The sequence below is a fragment of the Taeniopygia guttata genome, chromosome 14 (genome assembly GCF_048771995.1).
Source record: "Taeniopygia guttata chromosome 14, bTaeGut7.mat, whole genome shotgun sequence".
NCBI classification, from domain to species: Eukaryota; Metazoa; Chordata; class Aves; order Passeriformes; family Estrildidae; genus Taeniopygia; species Taeniopygia guttata.
Genome location: NC_133039.1, coordinates 1,442,883 through 1,465,508, shown reverse-complemented (window position 1 = coordinate 1,465,508; position 22,626 = coordinate 1,442,883). Strand labels below are relative to the sequence as shown.

General features: G+C 38.1%; 1 protein-coding gene and 1 non-coding gene across 3 annotated transcripts in view; both read right to left on the bottom strand.

Annotated features, from left to right (window-relative positions):
• Positions 1–22,626, bottom strand: part of LMTK2 (lemur tyrosine kinase 2) — a 41,315-nt gene that overhangs the window by 7,144 nt on the left and 11,545 nt on the right. For both annotated transcript variants that reach the window (XR_005981893.2, XM_012577867.5), the window contains exons 2-11: positions 20,790–20,914; positions 19,840–19,984; positions 17,990–18,063; positions 17,377–17,495; positions 16,591–16,678; positions 9,710–9,843; positions 6,519–6,603; positions 5,765–5,886; positions 4,181–4,330; positions 1,021–3,928 (exon numbers count right to left, since the gene is read on the bottom strand). Coding sequence is in view for 1 of the 2 variants with exons in the window: in XM_012577867.5 (XP_012433321.5) it covers positions 1,021–3,928; positions 4,181–4,330; positions 5,765–5,886; positions 6,519–6,603; positions 9,710–9,843; positions 16,591–16,678; positions 17,377–17,495; positions 17,990–18,063; positions 19,840–19,984; positions 20,790–20,914 (3,950 nt within the window). In the remaining variant the exon portion in view is untranslated. The remainder of the gene's footprint in view (positions 1–1,020; positions 3,929–4,180; positions 4,331–5,764; positions 5,887–6,518; positions 6,604–9,709; positions 9,844–16,590; positions 16,679–17,376; positions 17,496–17,989; positions 18,064–19,839; positions 19,985–20,789; positions 20,915–22,626) is intronic.
• On the bottom strand, positions 8,346–8,417 carry MIR338 (microRNA mir-338). The gene has a single exon (NR_049064.1). It is a non-coding gene; the product is annotated as a microRNA mir-338 (primary transcript).

Here is a 22,626-nt window from a genome sequence, read left to right as displayed (position 1 = left end):
AGTAAAGAGTTCAACAACTAAGAGCAGTTTAAACACAGCTGATTTTTTCCTTCCCCTCTGACAAAAGGATTACTATTCTACAGGCTGCCTAAACACAAATAAATCACCATCATAAGCAACATTTCCAAAGCTTGACAATGTGACTGTTCTTTTAAACTCACTGGACTAGTTTAGTTGCCATAATGCTAAAATACAATCCCCTCTGTATCCAGTTACAGAAGTTAAAAATTGATAAAGCTGATAGGGAAACAAAAGTAGCCTTGAATTTTATAAGCAGATCACTGTGTCACTGAACATGAATCCCACAGGATTAATAAAAATTACCATTATCATCTAATACTGTTCTCATCTTTGATTATGCTCTTAGATAAATTTATCTTAGTGCTAACTAACATAAGATTCAGAGTAAGCCTTCAGTTGGAGTTTTGGGATTTTTTTTGTTGTTGTTTAATTATTAGCTTTTTTGCTTTCTTCCTTTCTTTTATAAAGCATCTTAAAGACTTCAAACTCATTAAACTGATAAGCTGCTTCTATAAAGTTACAACAATATTCTGTCAAAATAAAATAATTAAATCTTGTCCACAGCGATGCTGTCTCACATATTCAAATTAAATACATCTTATAAACAGAAAAATATCACTAAAACCATGTTTCATTCAGCACACGTAGTCAAGGGTCCAACAGCAAAGGTGGAAACCAAAGCAAAATCCTCCTTCACTTCAGGTTACTGCAGCTATTCTACCAGCAGCACAAAACTACCTTACTCAAGTCAAATTTTTTTTCTTTATATATGAATATTATTCTTTTACATACATAAATTCTTCTGTAGCCTTAATATATAAAGAAAAAATAACCCACATCATGAACAAGCTGTAACCTTGCCAAAACAAGAAAGGTACTTTTGTAACAAGGTTTTCCCAAATAATAAGCAATTTATTCATGTGCTCCTTGTTTAAAGAAAAACAAAATAAAAAAGGCAAGCCAACAAATATTTTACTTAGTAATTAAAAAGAAGGGTACCTGATCAAACAAAAAGACTGTCACATCATCAAAGAACGTTACAGCCTTTTTCTCATCTTTCCAAAGTTCAGGCTGCCTTTCATTAAGGGGTTTTGGAAGTTTCAACAAGCTTCTCAAATGTTTTCCATCATCTTTTTCAGTAACTATCTCAGGTACTTGATGAACAGTTTCATCTTCACTGTCAGAACTCAGACTATGCATATGAAAAGTCCTCATGTCATCCTCAGAATCACTGTTTTCATCTTCCTCATCTGCATCATCGCCGTCTTCTAAATCAAGCATTCCAGACACGCTGAGTTTGCCGAGGTATTTTCCTTCAATATCTGGTTCTTTCAGCTTTTGTCCTTCCATCTGATAGAAGGACTTCTCACTGTTAGTCAGATCTAAAGCCAAGTTGTGCACAGGCTTTAAGTCTCTGTGTGAAAGGAGTTCTGAAGTGTTAGTGCCAACACAAGAGACACTTTTATGGGAAGTCTCAGATAGTTTTATTTCATCCCTCAGGTTACCTTCCATCACTATTTCCAGGGAAGTCACAGCTGCCTCAGCCCACTCATCAGGACACCCCTGCATCCTTTCATCCATCTCTTGGATCTCTAAATTGTGGTTTAGTTCCAGTTTTGAGTTTTGATTATTATCATCCTGGTAATTTCTCACATCACATGTTTGCTGTCTCTCTTCAAAACCACAAACCTCTTCAGTGTGATTCTCTCCACTGTTGGAGGAAACAACACACCCAGTCTCTCTGGACAGATTTACAGACTCTTCTGGCTTTTTATCTGGCTCAGAATCATTATCAGAGAAATAGGCTGAGTCTCTATAAGAGTTTTGACTTCCACTCAGGAAAACCACCGGGGTTATTTCAAAATTGCTGTTCACTGCATCCAAACAAGCTGCTGCTTCTGACACAATGATGACTGGATTAGAAGGCAAAGCACTGACACTGTTCTCGCTACCACACAGAGCAGTATCCACATTGGAAGTGTCCTCAACAGGGACATGGGAAGTCCATTCTGGAGATTCCAGGTTTTCTGTTTCATAGCCACTGTCAGCAGGTTTATCTGGTGGCAAAAGTTTCTGAGGACTTTGAGCCTGTAAAGATTCTAAAACCTCACTTACATCTAAAGAATCCAAAGAATCAGGTGTCTCTAATGCTTGTTCTACAGTTTGTATAGGAGATGGGCTGTCTTCCAAAAGACTATCCTGACTGGTACAATCTGAAGCAGCAACAGAAACTGAGGTCACCTCTTCTGGAACATCCTTACAGTTCTCAAAATTTGATGTTTCTTGTATTTCCTCCAATAAGCATTCATTCTTTTTTAATATGGGAGAACTAACTTGCAAGTTTCTTTTCCTATCTTCCTGACCACTACATTTTTCTTTCTTAAAAGTTGTTTCATCAGACTTGAAAAGCGTTCCCTGTTTCATCTGTGCATCACACTCATCTGTTTCAATAGCAACACTGTGATATGGACTGTTTCCAACATTGTTATTTTTGGCATTATAAGACAGCTCTTCCTGACAGAGAACATCGGTGTTACAGGACATGACTTCATTCACTTCTACATTTAGAAATTTCCCCTCATCCTTCAAAATAGGAAGATTTGCAGAGTTATCAGATGAATTATGTGCTGTGGGTGGACTAGAAGATGCCTGCATTTCTAGAGGAGTCTGAGACTGGGAACTGGGATCTTTATTCATTGTCACTGGGTTAAAATTTTCATCCTTCACTGTTCTAAGACTTTCGTGTATTAAAGAAAAGACCTGTGCATTTTCAGCCAGCACAGGCTCAGGCTCTACAGAGTTTCTTTTTGAGGTTTCTAATATACTTTTTAGAACATCATCTGAATTCTGCCCAAAATCACTGCTGGGTTTTTTAGGCAATAACCCTGTTAATAAGTTTTTCTCTTGAAGAAATAAGAAGTTATCAGAAAGTTCTTCTAAAGTTACCAGCTCTGACTGATTAGAGATATTTTCACATAAGGAAACAGTTTCATTTTCAGAAGCATGATTAGAATGCTCCTTCTCAGAACAACCTACTGCCTTTCTAGCATCTGTGTTTGAGTTCAAAACAGCTGGTTTAATGTCTTTAGGAGAATCACTTGTTTCAGCAGGCCCAAGTATTTTTCTATTTGTCAATTCTTCTGATCTATCAATATCATTAAATATACTCTGGAAAGGACTTTCTGGACTATTGGTAGCAGTCAAAAATTCCTCTTTAGGATCCGTATTGTAGTGGAAGAAGTCCCCATCAGTACTAGATTCTTCAGCATTAAGATCCCTGAGAACCGTGAAATGAGAACTTTTTTCTTGTACAGCTTCTTGATGATCAACTTCTGTTGTTAATACAACTGATTGGTTATCAAAATTCATGCTGCAGCCACTTCCTTTTTCCTCTAACTGGATATAGTAGTCATTTCCAACAGAAAGTTTGTGTGCATCAAACACAGGTAACACCCCAGGGACAGCAAGTGATGCCTCTTGACCACTTCCATCCTGTGCTCCTGGTCCTTGCTCTGAAAGTGACCTCTCAAAAACCTCCACTGGATAGAAAATACTTGTGTAGTTCATGGCTTCATCAGGATTCACATGACCACATTCATCAAAGTGATCATGTTTAGCTGCCTCCCAGATGTATTCAAAGCTCAGACCATGGCTTGTTTCAGTTACAGTCAGAACCTCCTCCAGCTCATGGCCGAGCCTATCTCCTGTGAAGTGATCCAGGATTGGGAATGCAGAATTACTTGCTTCTCTATTTGAGGTGTTTGGTTTGAGTGCATTCCACTGCTGTTCAAAATCGATCTCAGAGTCCCTTTGGCTTTGCATGCGGAGGTAAGTTAAAAGTCTGTGCACTTCTTCTGCCGTCGGTCTCTTTTCTGGAGGCAGCCAACAGAACTGCAGAACTTCATACCTGTACAAATAAAAACATTTTCAATAGGTTTCAAACTGAAAAGGAATTTATAGAATTCAGATACCTAACATGCCTCAGAGTACCAGTATCACTGGCAGGAACTTCCATCTCCAGCAAGTCCTTTTACTCCCTTTATCTAGGGTTTGTTTGCTGAGTTTCCACGTAGCAATTTCAACGTGTTTAAGAGAACTGAGTAATTTCAGAAACTTCTTCAGCAGCTTTAAGAATAAATAGAAACACGTAAAAGTTTACCATCTATCAGAGTATGGCTGCTCCAGACGTGGTTTGAAGGGTTTAACCTGCTTCTCCTTGATGACATGGGTTAGGACTTCCCTGTCAGAGAAGTCTGAGTAAGGCCGAGCACCATTCTCAAATAGCTCCCACAGTGTCACCCCCAGGGACCTGCAAAACAGCAGCACGTGACTGGGCACTCAGAACTATTCTAGAGTGGCTTTGCTAAGAAAGGATATGCAAAGCATAACAGGCAAGAAGAAATAAATACTAGTCCCCATTGTCTCTAGAATAACTTCAGAAATTTAATTCATTTTGACAGAATGATAAAAGCCTGAAGAATAAAGTTGCTTGAAGGCAACAACAATGAAGACAACAAATATAGAAGGTCTCAATTTATTTGATCATGGAAAACCCCCACATATAATAAAATATCTTTTCAACAATTTAAAAATAAAAAATATTGTTATTTTTCACTATGGTGTATAGAAATGAGATTAAAACACCTTACAGTTAGTCCAATAGAAGAGAAAAAACTTTCATGAGAAACTGCAGTTATAGGTCAAACTGCTAGAAAACTCATCTCTCTTCCAGAGTTCACAGAATTCTTTATTGTTAAGCTGCAGTGGTCAAAAGCTGCCTCTGCTCAGTGATGCATCTCTACTGTATCCAACACTAATCACATTTTCACTGATTACAGTCAGTGGTAATCTTCAGGGAACCTTTCTGCGCTCAAAGTGCAAAGTAACTGACTCTGCATGTCGAATAATTTAGATTGGAAGGAATGTCTGCAATCATCTAGTTCAAAGCAGCTCTGCCTAAGAGGCTCTAAAATACAAGTTGGAAACCTTAAGACCATGGCTGCTTGCAGTCCAGATGAACAGTATAAGCTGAGGAAGCCTCCTCGGAGGATGGAAGCAAACTAGTTTATACATAATTTCTATACACCCCACTTGCTTTCTGCAACCCTACTTTTAAAACACCAAACAAACCCTAGTTTATTTTTTAATATCCTTCAAATATAAAGCAGGAATTAACTACAATGTTTTCAGAAATGTTAGCCTAATCCACAGTTTCTATTATCCAAGTTTCTTGGGACCTGAGAACTGAAGTGGAACTTGGCTATTTCAAAAATATTCATCCTCAAGAGTTCACCAGTCATTGTCTATCAGCTCTTTGGCAGCAAAAACCATCAGTTAATTGCTGCTCTCAAATGCTGCAACAAGAACACAGCATTTTAATTAAAATGCCACTGTTCTACCAATTTAACTTCATCAGGCTCTAGTGGGATCATCTTTTTATGTCACTCAGAGATACTTATTCTTGGAAAAATAATTTACCATTTCTTTCCTTTATAAACATCTGAAGGTATTTTTATTAATATAAACACCTATTATTCTGCTAAACATTTTTGCTTGCTCCAACTTTCTCTCAACAGATTTCTAAGCATCTTTCCAAAGCAGGATATAGTTTCAGGTTTACAGTGATTAACCCACTGTATATCTGATGCATCAGGCTAATTTAAATATTATTTACTCCTTCATGTAACATTTGAAAATATGTTCACAGATCTCTCATTGAAATTTCTTAAAGCCTTCTACATACCATATGTTACTGTATTTATTTTGCTCTGCTGATAACAGTCTGTCTTGAAAACTTGTTACTAATTCAGGTGCAGTCCATCGTAGAGGAACAAGTTTCTTCTCATCTGTCTCAATATAATCTTCCTAAATTATTGATCAAAATTAAGAAAAAAAAACAATTAAAATGCTGAACATACATTAGATCAACTTCCAGACAGTGACAGTCGTTTCCTTAATATGTTTTCCTGTGATGCCTATGGAAATAATTAGAATTTTTTAAAAAATCCTTTTTTCCCCAAGTAGCAGAGAATAATGCTATGGAGGAAAGTCATTCACTGGTCACTGCATAGCAGAAAATTGAATGCCAATTTCTTGTTTAAGGTTTGGTACTTACAAATGTTTTAAATAATGGCCTTATTTTTTCACTTTCTTCATATGCTTTAATATTTTGAGTATTTTCATTAAAAAGTTCTAACTTTTATTTCAAATGTGTCCTTAAAACAAATTAAAATTAGATTGTTCATATTCTAGGACCACTGTAAATAGGACCAAAAAAGGGTAGATTTAGCAGAAGATTCCAGAAACAAACTCTACTCATCTCCAGAAAGGTACCTATTCTAGTACATTAACTTGCTACAGTTATTTGCCAGTAATACTTTGAAAGTTCATTATTCAAATAAAGGACAATCTATCAGTTCACAACTTTCAAGCATGCTTGCTGTAACCTTGGCCCCTGAATCCTTTTTAAAAAGTGGTCCATGACAAGATTAACTTACCTTATACCTACTGAATCCTATACCATAATCTCCTACTTTGACATTTAAATCGGATGTAAGGAAGCAATTCCGTAAGGCCAAGTCACTGCAAATGCAAACAAATAAACAGTGAGACAAACCAGGAGGTCTTCAAATTCAGACAAATGGGTTAACAGAAGGTACAATTTTTAGAACAGTCAGGTCACAGTTTGAAGTGTCAAATGAAAAACCAAGAAAACTATTTTCTAAAAACTTTGAATCTAAAAGTCAAGGACTTATGCAGAGATACAGGTTACAGTTGCAAGTAACAGGAGCAGATCAGTAACACAAAACAGTGCTAAGGACTCAGCATCCACTCTAGATACACTTCAGCAATCCTCTGTGCATGGGCTGTAGGCTGATCCCATAGACCTCAATCCTGCTGAAGGCTGTGGCAAGCTGGGTGCAAGAAAGGTGTGCTCCTGGATTTAATTTAATTCCCTCTTCTGAGGAAATTAAACCAGTCCATGCACTCTGAAAAACCAACTCATATACACTGCAAACCCAAGCACAGAAACTGGGGAAAGTAATTTCTAAAATGCAATTGTGATCTAAACCAAACATTAAGACAGTTTTTTTGTTGCTTATATTTTTATTAAGTTTTAGAACCTAAACATGTCAACAGTTGATTCCATATCTCACTGGAATACTGTGGCCACTACAGTTCCACACAAACACTCATCACTTCCAGAAAAATCAAACACTGATAGGGTTTCTCCTTAGAGAGGACTTATTGGACAAGATTTCTTTTATGACCAAGAGGCTGTGATTTCCCTGGGCACTCCCACTGCTTCAAAGAAGAATCAGTTTAGAGCCACAGAGCCAAGGAGACTCTGCATTCTGGAATCAAAAAAAAACCAAACACCGAGACAAGGCAATCACATTTAAAGCTTTCATGCAAAAAACCTGGTCTATTATGCTGTCCTATATAAAAAAGTTCAAGCTGCAGTCACTTCTCTAGAGCAGTGGTGTAGACTCTTAAGCATTCAAACTACACACAGCATTTACATGCAGTTCATTTCATTCTGCTCACAATCCTCTCCTGGAGATTACATGGGCTGTTCACATGCTACAGTGATGTCACCCCTCTTCACACCTATCACTGCATGGCTTGCATTTTAGCTGTCATAAGCAAAATCTATCAGCAATTCTGATTAAATAATAATTGCAATATCACACTGAGCAACCAGTAATATCTTACATCTAGTTAAGTTCATTACATAACAAATCCATACATTACACGTGAACCAGTACTACAGCCTTTGAAAAAGACCAACGGAAAAAATAATGTATTTCATAGAAGTCCTCCAATAAACAAATCACAAAGCTCTTGAATAGACACAGAATTTGCTTCCAGTTTCTACCATAAACCAGACCACAAATACTCACAAAACAGCACTGCTGCTGTAACAATACAAAGAGGCAGTTTTAAGAGACCCATCATGCAAACTCAGAAATTTATGCAAGTTTAATGAAGCTGGAACTGTGGCTGCAACAGCAAAGAGCTCAGCAGACTAATTGCTCAAATATTTCACTTTTCAGTTGCACAGAGGGGACCAGGCAATTAAGTGCCCTAGAAGAACTCTACCTTTGCTTCTGTTAGCTTAAAAAAGCCTCTGAAGTAAAAATGGTCTGAAAGCCACAGCTTGTCTGCTACAAACACAGACAATGATGTTTTCCTTTCCAGTCATTGAACTACACAGGCTAGAAACACATTTATAACCTTCACGTATGTCCCAGAGCTTGCCAAATTGTTTTATACTATTTAAATAAATATCCTGGAAGAGAAAAATTGTTGGCTGCTTGAATTTACCACTAACAACAAAATCACTGATGCTGGAGCTTTACCACTTACTCTGACAGCATCAGGATAGTGTTGCTAGAAGTAAACATTACAATGAGAATCTTGCAGATCCACAGATTAATTATTTAGCAAGTTTATCTGTATTTCACTGAAAATGTACTGTTAAAATTAATACCTACAGAGCCATGCTGCTGCAAGACAAGAAACTGATCCCTCTGTTAGACAGGTACAACTGGTATTACCTTCAAGTAATTTGAAATTGTTAAATGGGTTAAAAGAAGAGCTCTGTTTATCAGCCACCAGCTGAGTCCAGGCTTTGGGGTTTTGCTGCTGTTTTAAACCTGCACCATTTAAGACTTAGGTTTGAGAGTTCATTTCTTCCTGAAGACAAGATCTCTGCCTTCCTTATGCAGCAAGATGTGCATTAACAAGCTCCAACACAAGCTCCTGACTTAATGAAAGGGTGATGCAAGTGCTGGTTCTACAGCAGAGAACAGACTGACAAAGTAACTGTCTTGTGGCACCCAAGGTTTCACCATGAAAGACACATTTGGAGAACACATTCACTTTAATATTTTAGTCATCTTGGAAGTTAATAATTTCCAGTTCGTTAATACCTTTACAATTAAAGCAAAAAAAAAAAATTATTGTATTTTTCTGGGCATCTTGTTTCATGAATGAATTTTCCCAGCCTTTTGCAACTACTGCCATTCTTTCAATATTCACTATATTAACTTTAATTAAAGATAATGATATTAATTAAAAATAAATCTAGCATTTCCCCTGATGGGAACAAGATTCTTCTCCTAGCATAATTACTTTGAAATCTGACTACCTCCTTTAGCGAAGATTTAAAGGTTACATGAATATCAGTGAGAAAATACCCCTTTCAGTCAGATTTTCCCTCTAAATTCAGCTTCCTCCTTACTGCATTAGAAAGAAGGTTTTTTCCCCCATTTTTAGTAATACTGGTAACATTACCAAAGAAGTTCCACATTTCTACAATCTAATGAAAATTCACAGCACGTAAGATTCACTGTAACTGAATTTTAACTTCCATCCCTTCACAATAAACAAAATTAATTTGACATGGCCAAGAACTAATCAAACAACTACACGTGGACTGGCTTGGCACCCGCTTGTGTTCTACGGGCTGCAAACCCAAAGAGCAGGTGATGGCTTTCAGGCAGGTGGAGCTGAACACCACGGAACAGCTCAATTAGCTCCTTCATTAGCATCACACCTTCATGCCTCAGGCTATTTCACATGTTTGTGGAAACACAGTCTTCAATACCCCTGGATTTTAATGAAAACACCCAGCTGAATTTCAGAGTGCATCTTGACTGACTGGCATTCCTCTGGAGCCTACCTGTGCACAAAGTTGTGTTTGTGCATCACAGCGAGGCCAGCGGCAATCTCGCACGCCATTCTCTGCAGCAGCATTAGCTGAGACTCTCCTTTAATGTGCTCCTGCTCATTGCAGATGTAAGTTTTCAGGTCACCCTGTAAAAGAAATTGAAGATATTAGCCTTATATGTTGGTTGACTCAAAAAAAATTATTTTAAATAAAGATCCAACTGACCACATTATTTATTTAACACATTTATGTTCAATAAAATAAAGCTCCTCAAGTTTCCAGTCTCCATAAAGGATCTTACATAAGTCATCTAAGGCATTTGGTATTGTCCTTAAGGGTTTTTAATCTAATAATTTAGTAATTAACATCCTAGATCAGACTGCCACATAAAATCTGTCATGTATTAATAACTTCCATTAAAAAAAGAGTTTGATGAGCCTCTGTTTTTAAATGAGATGAGTTTTCAAGTGCTCCAAATCAGCAAAGCTGTCTGGAAATCTATAAGGGGCTGGAAGGGAGAGACGAGAGTTTCAGACATTGCTAGCTCACCAGAGTTTTCTACATAAAAAGCATGGTAATACAGCCCATTCCAGTCAGAAAATTCTGATGATGGCAGCAGTTTTACTGAACCCAGGCAATGCTGAGCAATAGATATGTAATTAATGAGCCCATGGAAGCACTCCATAAACTACTCAAAAAAGAACAGCTTTGAAATAGAGAAAAATAAGTGAATACTGTCCAAACATTCAGGAAAAGAAAGACTTATGTAGTAAGAGAATCCAAGCAAGGGAAAAGAACAAGTTTTTCATGCCATTGTTGTTAATTTTCTCACAGATTGACTTTCAATCCACCAGTCCTGTATTTTTGTTATTTAAAATACAGACTGTCTAAAAGGTTAGCAAATTATTTTAAAGACATTTCTGTATTGAGACTGCTCAATGTATAGCACAACTTGTTTCACCAGCATAACATCCTGGGCTTTGTCTTTGTCCATTGTCTTCCCAAATCCTGGGCCAGGAAGCTCTTGCCAGAGCAGAGTTCCAAACAATTAGGAAAGAACAGTGTTTGTAACACATGCAGTTCCAAACAGCAGAGCCCAAGGAATACAAGCCCTGAACTCCCAGCTGAGCTGACTGTAGGTGGCAGCAAGAGCCTAAAGAAAATCATATTCTAAAACTGTCATTCATTAAAACAGCAACTGCTTGCTTAGGGCTTGTCCCAGGTGGATTAAGTTCCTAGGATGCCTGAAATGCACCCAGGAATTACTTTTTAATTTTTAAATATGTTAGTAACAGCAGTGCTGTGTGACATCCTTTATTTAGTAAATTATTCATGTAGGCATATATTTTTGTAGGAAAACCAACTTTTATTAAATCCAGCACCTTGAAACATACTGGTTCTGTTTCCATTCTGGTCTCATTAAGGCTAGACTCAAGGTTAAATATTTAAAATAGGAACTTTTGGTATTGCCTTAAAAGGACATTGCTTGTACCAAACTGGGATGAACCAGTGGTCACACACAGGGGCTGAACTGCCCTTTAGAAGACCCTGGACAAGCTGAAAAATGTTTCAACAGGGACCTTACAAAACTCCAGAAACACAATTGCAAACTCTCACAGCTGGGAAGGAAAAAATCCCTTACAACAGCACAAAGTGAGCAGTGGCCAGCTGGGCAGCAGCTCTGCAGGAAGGGACCTGGGCATCCTGGTGGGCAGTGAGCTCCAGTGAGCTCTGTGTGCCCTGGCAGCAGGCTGGGAGCAGCTCCTGGGCTGCACAAAGAGGGCCAGGCCCAGGAGAGCTCTCACCACCTTCTCAGCAATTGTCAGACCACACAGATCCTGTGCTCAGAACTGTGCCCACAAGAAGACAAACTGGAGCAAGTTCAGGCAAGAGCCACCACGACAGTCAGGGGTCAGAGCATTTCCCCACGAGGAGAAGCCGAGGGAACCAGGCTCATTCTGCATGGAGAAAGAATGACTTCAGCATAATGACTGCCCAGTATAAGTTATTAAAGACTAAGCCAAGCTGCTCCCTGTGGAGCATGGATGGAGGATGAGAGAGAACAGGGATGAGCTGAAACACAGACAGCTCAGACTGAGTGGAAGGAAAATAGCTTTTCACATAAGGACATGAACATAAGTCCAGGCTGCCCAGAAAGAACACACAGTTTCCATTCCTGAATGTTTTCAGGATTCAGCTGGACCAAGTCCTGAGAAATCCAGTCTGACCTCAGGATGATACTGCTTTGAGGAGGAGGCTGGAGACCTCCTGAGCTCCTTGCTAGCCTGAATTATCCTATGATGCTTTCCTGCCTAAAAGCAGACACTAGCAAGAGAGCAACATTATCCCTGCACTATTTTGAGAGCCACAAAATGGCCCTTTATTGACAGATTTTTTAACACAGTAAATATCAAAGGTTATATATATCTGAATAAATGCAGCTCTGCAAAATTCACTGCAGAGACATCTAAATATAAAAAGCTCAATAATCATGCTTGAGGAAGGCTCTACTTTCTCTCCAACCTCCTCAGCCACTCTCTGCCTTTTTTCTCCTCTCCTTGGATTCCACAAAGAACTAAATTTTACCTTTCTTCCCATCCTTCTCAGTTCAGCCATTTTTGTAAATTTTAATATACATTTTCTCTGTAACAGACAGAAGCTGGGGCACACGTACAGTCAGTACTCTGGCAACTTTTAGTTTGTGCAAATTCCTTATTAGGTTCATGTGAACACCCAAATGTCTGACATGACTTTCTAACCAGAAGGCACTGACTGTTTTAAAACTGATGAATGGTTTTAAAAATGTGAAATGGTTACCAAATTGCATCTACTGAAAACATTCCACCAAATTGTCATAAACTGACAAATCCTCCCCTTATTGTTAAACCACACACGACTGATAAATCTGTTCTTTTGCCCATATCCATATTGTCCATGATCATTAAACAGATTCACTGAACTCTTCCATTACAACTATTTCATTGCAAAGATTCTTTTTTTATTAGAACATGCTTTCAAGTGGCAGTAATTAAAAAAAGAACCAAAAGAACCAATCACTACAAGCAGTCACCTTCCCCTACCAGCAGCATCCCTAAAGTAAGCTACAGAGCACTCCAGGCAAATACTGCATCCTGCTGATCTCATTTGCCCAGGGAATTGCAAGACTTCAAGAATTTCTGTGAGAGTTTGATAGGTAAATCAGCCTCACAATATACATGCAACTTCCACATTTGAATAACTTTCCTTTTACTCATAAATTATGTCAATCCATTAGAGGATTTGCTGTGCTGACAAAATGCTGGCCACACACAGGGCTGAGTAATATATTAAAGTTAATAAGACAGCTACCACTATTTTTAACCTGGCATCATTCTGCAATGTTTAACAGTGAACAGTTAACTATTCACAGCAGACTGCACCAACATACAATGCAACTAATATGGGGAAAGGGGCTTTTCAACCTTTTTGAGTATTTCTTTTCATATTTACTATTTTCTAAATAATTTTAACACAGGCAAAGCATAGACTTTAACAGCTTAAATCACTTATGTGCAACTGATTTCTCTCGTTTCTTTCCCAGCTTTGCAAAGCAAGGAATACAAAGCAACTTGGGTTACATTATAAAATAGACTAAATGTTAGCCAAAACAGTTCTTGCACATGCAACCAGCAATCTTGTGTAACAAATGTATCAGGAGTTTCTGTGGTCAAGAAAACAAGCCAGCCTGCCTGACATTCAGCACTGCCACCCTGACAGCTGTGGTTTCTCTGCACTACAGTTTCCTCTGATCAAAACCTTTCAATGCCAAGGAGCCTGGGAACTGATAATCCAACAGTGCTGCCTGAGCAGCCAAGACAAGGTCAACTGGCCCTAAAAAGGCTACAAAACCATGTAAGAAAAGTAGCAAAAGGAGGACTCGCTGTGATAAGCCTTGAGTTTGAAGGAGTTTGAATAAAACAACCTCTGTACCCTCCAGACTGAGTTGGTCAGCAGAATAGCTACATTTTTTGTTACTTAGTATGCCAAATTTGCTGAACAAGGTCAACACTGCCACGTGAGCCTCAAAAGAACTTGTCACCTGAAGATATTGAAACTTCCTATCCAACAAAGCTTATCTTCTTGCCATGTTTTTTCAGAACTACTCAATTCTTAAACACACAAGAGGGATTAAAACAAGTTTACTTTGCTGGATATTCACAGACACCACCACAACATAAGGGAAAGAGCTTTAGCTCAGCATTAAACCACTGGCAGCTGAACAGGACCACATTTCTCGTCCTTCCCACCTGAACAACAGTCACCACAGACACTGGAACCTTTAAACAGCCACTTCAGTTCCACCTGCCCTTATGCTTTTTCTGCTGAAGAATCACTCCTGACTGTTCCAGAAGCACCTCCATGCACACCAATTCACCCAATTTCAGGGGAAAGAAGTTCAAAAGGAGCTTTGAGACCAATTACTTGAAGTTTAAAAAAATATAAATAACTGCAATTCCAACTGCAGTGATAAAAAGCTTTCTGATACTTCCCTAAGAAACCTTTTTACTAAAAAAACCTATTAGCCACATCTTCTATTCCATCGTGATTCCCTCACGTCCCTTCCTTCCTGTCTCTTCTCTGCACTTACTCCAGCATTGCCACCTCCCACTCCAGGCCCTGGACCACAACAAGAATTGTAGTGATGGACAGGGACACTGAGCTGCTCACTTGGCCCAGGCTCTGCATCAAACTGCAAAGGGAACATTGTCCTGTCTGCACAGCCCCTGAGTATTTGTGTGCACAAGGAAAAAACACCATCATGTCTAGGAGATACTCAGTTCTACCAAGTAAGAAATTTTTAAGTGAACCAGACTTTAATATACAAGTTATGTTTAACTGACTGTAATATATTATTTTCTAAAACCAAGTTTTAGTTCACTTGGAATAGAATAATGACCACAGACATTTATTTTCCATACCAAAGAAATTACCTAACTACACTCAAATTTGTAAAACTACCATTTTAACTGTCAAGTTTACTGCCCCCAGTTAAAGTGAAAATCTATTTTATCCCCTTAAATAAAACCCTTACCAAATTACTCTGCAGGATCATGACAACTTTTGGAATAATGAGGAATCAAACAAGGATATTTTTTCCTGTATACCTAAAGTAGGGCAATCTTTAAAAGCTACTTCATCTTCAAATTTAAGTTGGATTAAATCACATAACTATTTGAAAACATGGCAGCAATTAAATCTGATTTGGATGTATATCTGATAGACTCTGTAAAATGCAATTCTTTCCAGGATCCTTTTAAAGAAACTCCAATTTGAATAGCAGGTTTGAAAACCAGTAAGTAGTATTCTATTTCTATACTGAAAAACTATGAAAAACCTTATCTGTTAACCTTAGGCACAGAGTTTCTAAATGTTAGCAAACCCAGAACATTTCACTTTGATCAGTCACTTAAAAAGGTCAGGCATTTCTTCCATTTGGAAAAGAAGGACTTTATCAGCACTTCTGCTTCATTAATTTACCACAGTTAATATACTGGAGCAAAAGAGCAGCATGGAAAAAATATAATTATTTAAGGTAACAGATTAATTGGTATTTCTCAAAAAAGTCAAGTTCATGCTAAGTAATTTAAATTGCCTGAGGCAACTAGAAGCAGATTTTTGCACCTGAGCTTAAAGGGAAATTCTCCAGTAGTGAAACTGGTAAAAAAAAAAAAATCTCGTTGAAATTTATAAATGCAAACTATCTCATTTCTGAAAGACTCATTCCCTAGTAACATCTGTGCACTTCTGACATCATTTCTGTCTTGACATTTCCCAAGGAACTCTGCTTTGGGTGATATCTACACAACAAACCTTAAAAGCAGCTACTGAGCCAATGTTTAGACAGCCACTTGGACTCTGGGGCTTGTTTGGTTTTAGTAATGTGTTATGCTATAATAAAACAATTCAAGTCTTTCCAGCCCATGGATCCAAATTTTTCTCTCTCATACCTCTGCACCCTGGGCACAGTTCAAAAGCTCTGTACATGCCCCCCTTCCTTACACTCATGAACATTCCAAGGACTGCAGTTAAATCTGATTTGGGTGTATATCTGAGCAAGGCTTTGAGCTGTCCCTTGCATTCCAGGGACCATGTGGCACTGAAAGCAGTGGGAACACCCTTCAGTGTGCTCCTAGCTTTTCTTTTGGTGCCTAGGAAGCACAAGGTAGTTGCTTGGGGGGTAGAAAGGGAATGATAGTGAAATAAAAGGATAAGAATATAGGGCAAAGAAGATAACCATAAGGGAAAGGATTGGGAAGAGAATGAAGACTGAAACTGAAAATTCCAGCTATTAGAATACACATGACTGATACAGAAGTGAGCCCACCGTTGCATTTTAGTACAAGGCAGCACAGCATGGGAAAAATTAGGCACTCTAGAGGTAGAGGAGAAGGCAGAGGGAATAAATTCTTCCATTTTCCTAAATTAACATTTTCACATAAATGGTAAACAAAGCACATTAAGATTGCAGACAGGAAGTATTTAGGATGTGATGTTGGTGGGTGCACATGATACTGGACTGTGATAAAGCTCCCTGCTATGACACCCTCTGCCCTCCAAGCTCCTTGCTGAAGGCAGACAGAGAGACTGGTAATTCCATTATCAAGGAACAGGTATCTGCCTCCTCAGAACATTCCACAACACTTAGAACATATGTGATAAACTGAAGAGTATAAACAAAAAATTGCAATTATGATTCATCTAAAAAAATAAACTAACAAAAGCCTTCTAAATTTCTGGTTAATCAAAAGACAAGAAAGCAAAAGAATAATTTCAAAGCAAAGGGCAGTAAATATACCCCATACAATTTACCCCAGTGGAAAAACAACTGCAGCATCTCGTGTAAGTGCACTTACCAAGTCACAGAACTCAAAAACTAGGAGATAAGGAATGGCTTCCACACATTGCCCAATACACTGGAGAACATTTGGATGCTGAAGAATGCTGGAGTGAAAAAAGACAGTTAAAGGCAGGAAGATCACAGTAAAATGCAACACACTGAAATCCCTACTAGAAGTTTCAACACATTACAGTGGAGGGGGGGTGGCAGGAACAGAAGGTGCAAGTACCAAAGCCACAGATTTCATTTGTACCTTTGTATTGCTGAAGAGTATCACTGACAGCAGCCAAAACTCACAGGATCTCAAACCCACAAAAGCCAGGATTGCCACATGAGAGTCACACTCATCCTCCCACGACCCCTCATACCAAAAATAAAAGCATGCAACTCATGAACTACACCAAGCTACAGATCTGGCTACAAGATAAACTTTTTTTTAGCTGGGTTAGTTCCCAGCCAGATCAGTTACTTTTCCAAAATTGCTCCAAAACCACTTGTGCCAGTGCAGCAGAAGGCATGAAATTTCTTCAGACAAATGCCAACAACCTAAGCCTAAATGTAAATATAGCCACGATGCTAGAAATCACTAAGAAGAGAAAGCTCTTCACTGACCAATCTTTTACAGCACATCCAGACAAAGTAAAGCACACTAAAATATGTGCTCACTTTGGGTTGAGTGTATTCCACATTTTAAAGAAAAACATTACAGTTATATGGGAGGGCAAGTAGAGACAGTAACACTGAGCAAAAGCAATACCCATAACTTATCTGCAGCAGAATGAAGCTGTGAAACATTACTTACTAATATGGTTCTCCATTTCTTAAGAATTGTTCTTGCTCCTTGGGACCTGCACTTGCCTTTAATTCTTTCACTATTACCCTTGCTACACTAGTCCCTGTGTAGATCTCTCCAAGGAGAACCTGAAAGAGAGATTGTGTTTTTAATCAGAGGGGAAAAAACATTTATAGTCTTCCTGCAAAGAAAAACAAAAGCTAAAACATGTTGCAGGAAAGATTTCCTGGCTTTTTTACAAACCCAAAGCTTTGATAATTAAATACACATACTTAAATCTTGACAACTGATCTACATGGCAACTTTCCGAAAACATGTCTTCTAGTGAAGACCACTTATTTATTGAATTTTTTTCCTAAAAAGAATTGGTAAAAACAGGAGCGTATTAAATCAAATCTGTGGAAGTAAAATGTCTAACTAGTCTCCAGTAAGAATCTACAGGTAAATTTTAAAAGCACAGATTAGCACTGTGATTACAGCTAAAAAATGCATGCAAGGAAATATCTAATTTCAACTAAAGTTTTTCTATGCTTTTTTTTTGAGTAGCATTTTAAAGTAAATACAGAGGTCTAGTCAGCTGGGAATAAGCCTCAATCTGTGCAATATGAAGAGAACTCCTCACCTTTCCAAACCAGCCATTTCCAATTTCCTGGATGTAGTTTAGACTCTGACGTGCAACTTGAGACTTTGATCCATCTGTCACACAACGAAACAAATGCAACACATATCAAACCACTCAGATGGCCAAAGTTAGCAGCTCCTGAAGAAACAATGCAAGCTTCTACAAGATTTACACCCAGCTGGGTGCACACATTCAGCTCAAGCACCAAACCCTAGTCAGATGTACATAAAGTAGGAAGGGAATGTTGTGACAACAGCACTCAAGTGAAACTTTTCTCAGGTCCAGCTTCGAAATTACACCAGAACACACCCCCAACAAAACCACAGCAACTGTCCTGATGAAACGTGAACTTACATGTTTTTAACATGAACTCATAAGGGTTTTTAACACACTCAGCAAAAAGGCTAAGTTCTGCTTCCAATATAAAAGTGCATTATTGCCTGTATCTAGGTAGAGAAAATAACCTATAAAAAGGCTCCTTACAAAAAGTCTCCTATGTAAATAAAATAGAAAACCTAAGACAAAACTCATCGTTTGTACATCTTAACAATTACAGTTATATAGAGGTACCATTTCAAGAGAAAAGGTTTGCCTGCTTTATTCTTCAGCCCAACTGCCCTACTTGTAGCTACCATCTGGAAGGAGGACATTTTTCAACTAAAAATACTTCATATAAGAGCCCAGAGAGGAGGACAGAAAAGAAACCCCAGATCTTCGCAGAGGATGGGCAGTAACTACGGCAGAGCTCATTCACCAGAAGAGATTCAGCAGTGTTGACCCCTGTGCTGCCCAATTGGTGAGGAACACTAATTGATTTAAACAAAACCTTTTCTTAGCTGAGAAAGCTAGCCTGCAATTTATTTCCACAAACAAGATTTAGAGCAGTACTATTGTACTGGAAGAGCCAGAGCTGTATAAATCACTGTCAATGTGCTTCTAAGCATGGCAAAGGACACAGCAGTGCAACCACATTTTATCCAAATACTCAGGCACATTGCCTTCCTTCTGGCAAAACACTTGTTGTGACAGCTTCATTTTAACAATTACGGCTACACAGAAGAGCTGACAAAATTTTTCACTCATAATTTTTCCCAGCTCTTTAAAATACTGAGTCATTTGTACAACTGTGTCACTTGTATTAAAGGCACACAGTGTTCCTTGAAATTTGTACAGAAATTTTGCCAGAAGCTTCCCTGAACATCTAATGATCAAGCAACCTAAGTAGTATGTAAAATTATGTGAAATAGCACATGCGAGTAAGTACTTCAGGCTAAACTCTGCTTATAATATGATAAGATGCTTAAGTTTCCTTTTACAAAAATTGTATTTTAAAGAAGACATTCCAAAACCCCTTCCACGCAGCGGGACGAAGCCTAATGCTGTCTTACCAAGATCACATTTACTGCAGAAATAGTCTACAGTGACATCAAGGAAGTGATGCAGCTGAGCAGAAGCACTACTGTCAAGTAAAGGATTCACTTTTATTTCTATTTAAGGGTGGTAGTTAAAATCCAATGACAAGACAGCCATGAAGAAAACTACTAAAGAGCAGAAGTCACAAATGTCCCAGGGTACTTCAAATCCTTTAGGTATATAGAGATATAATGACAGCAGTCTAGAGATGGGGGTTTAAGGGCGTTTTGTTCTCTTAAGCTCTCTTACTCTGCCACAGGTTAGCATCTTAGAAGTAATATTTCCCCTTTTACCTTTATCCTACAAAATATGTTGGCTCAGTTTATGGAAATTTGTATCAAGTTGTTTATTACAGTAAAGTCAAACAAAGAGCCACACTCCATTTCAGACACTGAAAATGCCTACTTTTGTTTTTGCAATGAAAACCAGTACTTTACCTGTACGAGATGGAAACTGGGAGGGAGTTGGTAAAGCAATATTGGGAACTGAAAGAGTAAACACTTCTGCTGGAGACTGAACAGATGGAGTATCTTCTGCTGGAGGTGTAAAATCTATTTCATCATCAAAGTTATCTTCAAATTCCTAAACAGAAGAAGTCTTAGTAAACAAGCTGATCCTTGCCTTTAAATAAGTACTAATACATTTCTTTCAGTTTGAATGAGCACTGCTAAGGAAGCTTAGCTTTTTTCCAAGAATAGTGACAGATATTTAGTGTTCTACTCCCAGCTTTCTATTAATTGCTGTCTTAAAGAGATTAAAGCATTGCTTTTAATAATCAAGGGATTTTTGTTTAGTTGGGTTTTTGTGGGTTTGGTGGTTTGGGTTTTGTTGATGGTGTTGGTTTTTTTTGCTTTGTGCTTTTACTTTAAATGCTGGCCCTGGCTTTGAATGAATTACCATGAACTGTTGAGGCCAAATATTCTCCATTTAGAAATAAGAGCAAAACTCAATTTTAGGAACACTGATTACAGATATTCCAAAAGGAACAATTCTCTGACGACAATTTCTCAAGAGTTTTGCTACAGTGGATATGCATCTTCAGTATTCTTATTTGACAGACCCCACCTGCAGACTACAAAACAAAACATAGAAAAACAACAAAAAATTTCTTGACAGCAGAATTGTCTCAAAGGTGTAACTTTTACTACTGATTCTGATAGCTAGTTATTATTTTGGAAAAGCATTAAACACCCTTACTGCAGCAGGGAGCAATTAGTTAAACAGCTGCATCAGGACTCACAGCCTGTAGGAAAACAGTCACTGGCTGTTTCAGAAGAGAGGATGTACAGTGACACTGCAGAGTATCAGCACAACTAATCAAGTATTCTGGCACCAGGATGCAGCTGAGAATATCACTTGTACCCACACTGATAACTTCAGGTCTTACCTTGAAATCTATCTCAGGGTCTTTACAGCAGGAGACACAGTTTGCCAGCAGAATGACCAGGACTACCAGAGTACACAGAGACAGAATCACAAAAGATGAGGGAACTTCTGCTGTAGCTCCTTCTCCTAGAAATAAACATGTATGCAGTACTATATAAATATGTTTAGCACCCTAAGAAGTTCCTTCAAAACATATTATCCACATGTATTTATTCAAAAATGGGACTCTGAACATTTCATCCCATGGATGTGATCAAAGCTAAGAAGAAATTGAACAGAGAGGACAAACTGGCAAAATTGATTTGTGCTTCACCACCTGCCTGCACCATTCTGCACTTACTTGGCTCCAGCTAAGAGCCTCAGCCAATGTGATTTTCTGAAGTTAACAATGAACAGTGATAACACCAAGCCTTGGGATTCTGTTTAAGTCAATAATTTAAACAAATATCCAAACATAGAGTAGAAATCTGGTCTTTTGGAAGATACTTCCCATGAGCTAGAACACCTGACCTACAGGAACAGGCAGCTAGAAGAAATCCTCACTTAAACTGCACACAAATGTAAAATATATCACTACAGGACAGTACTCTCTCTTTCAATAAATGCATTTGTGACAGTCTGCCAAACACACAAGCTGCTGTCACAAGTGCAATGGATGAAATCAGCTGTACACCATTTCTCTTCCTTGTGATTCACTAGGTGATTCACCTTCAAGAACTTTAGAGTTCTAGCTGTTTTACAAACACTTCAAATAATTTTCCAAAATTTTATATATAAATATTCCACAACACATTTCCTGATATTAAGCCAGGTAATTACTCACAGCATCAAAAGCCTCAAATGGCATTTTAGAAAAATCTTAAGTTATTGCCAGGGTTATTAAACCCATTTTCATCCTCAGTAGAGAACAAAGACATGTGGTTCCGTAGGAGACCAAGCACACATGTGAGGAGTTGTTTTTGTTGTTGTTGTTTCTTTTCAAACAGGTACTGCCACAGAGATCAGAGAAGTAGTTGGACCACATCTGATTAAAATGTATTTAGCTATTACATCACTGCCAGAGTTTAACAATGTCAGGTGACCTGGCCTGACTGGATTTTACAAGAGCATTTGAGCATCAATGGGAACGTCTGGCAACAGGACAGGGTGTAAATGAAGCCTCAAAAATAAGAAAAGCAGAAGTTGATTGCTTGTCAAGGGACACAAACTTGTCCACCTATCTCTTAAACCTTCAAAAAACTGCAAAAACAGATTTGCAGAAAAAGCTTTTCATCATGTTCCACTGAACACTTACAGAATATTTATTTTGATTACACTTACAGAATATTTATTTTGATTACACTTACAGACCAAATTGACGTAATTAAAATCCTGCTTCAAAGTGTGTCAGCACACTTCCAGAAGGTCACATTTTCTGCACAATTAGGAATATTATCAATACAACAAATAAAAGTTAGTAAAAATGGAAGGTTTTCAAACAAGTGATTCTGTTTCTAGTTTCCATAATAGCTTTGGCATTTTAACCTCATTAGGGACCAGGAATACTTCACTGGAGATACTGAGCATTGTCCTAACACAGATCAACAGCGAGGTGAGGCCACTCACCAGCTTTTAGTCATAATTCTGAACAGAACACAGGATCTCTGAAGAGAGCTCTCAATAGAACAACTTATATTCATTTAAATCAAGTCTTCTATGTAACACAATGGATGTTTTTCCATTTCTAATCATCAACAAGAAAAAAGGGGAAAGTAACAGCTGATGTGTTTACTTCCTCCAGATGTTCAGTAGCCTTACTTAGGAGACTAAGAATTACCTATACTGCAAATATAAACATT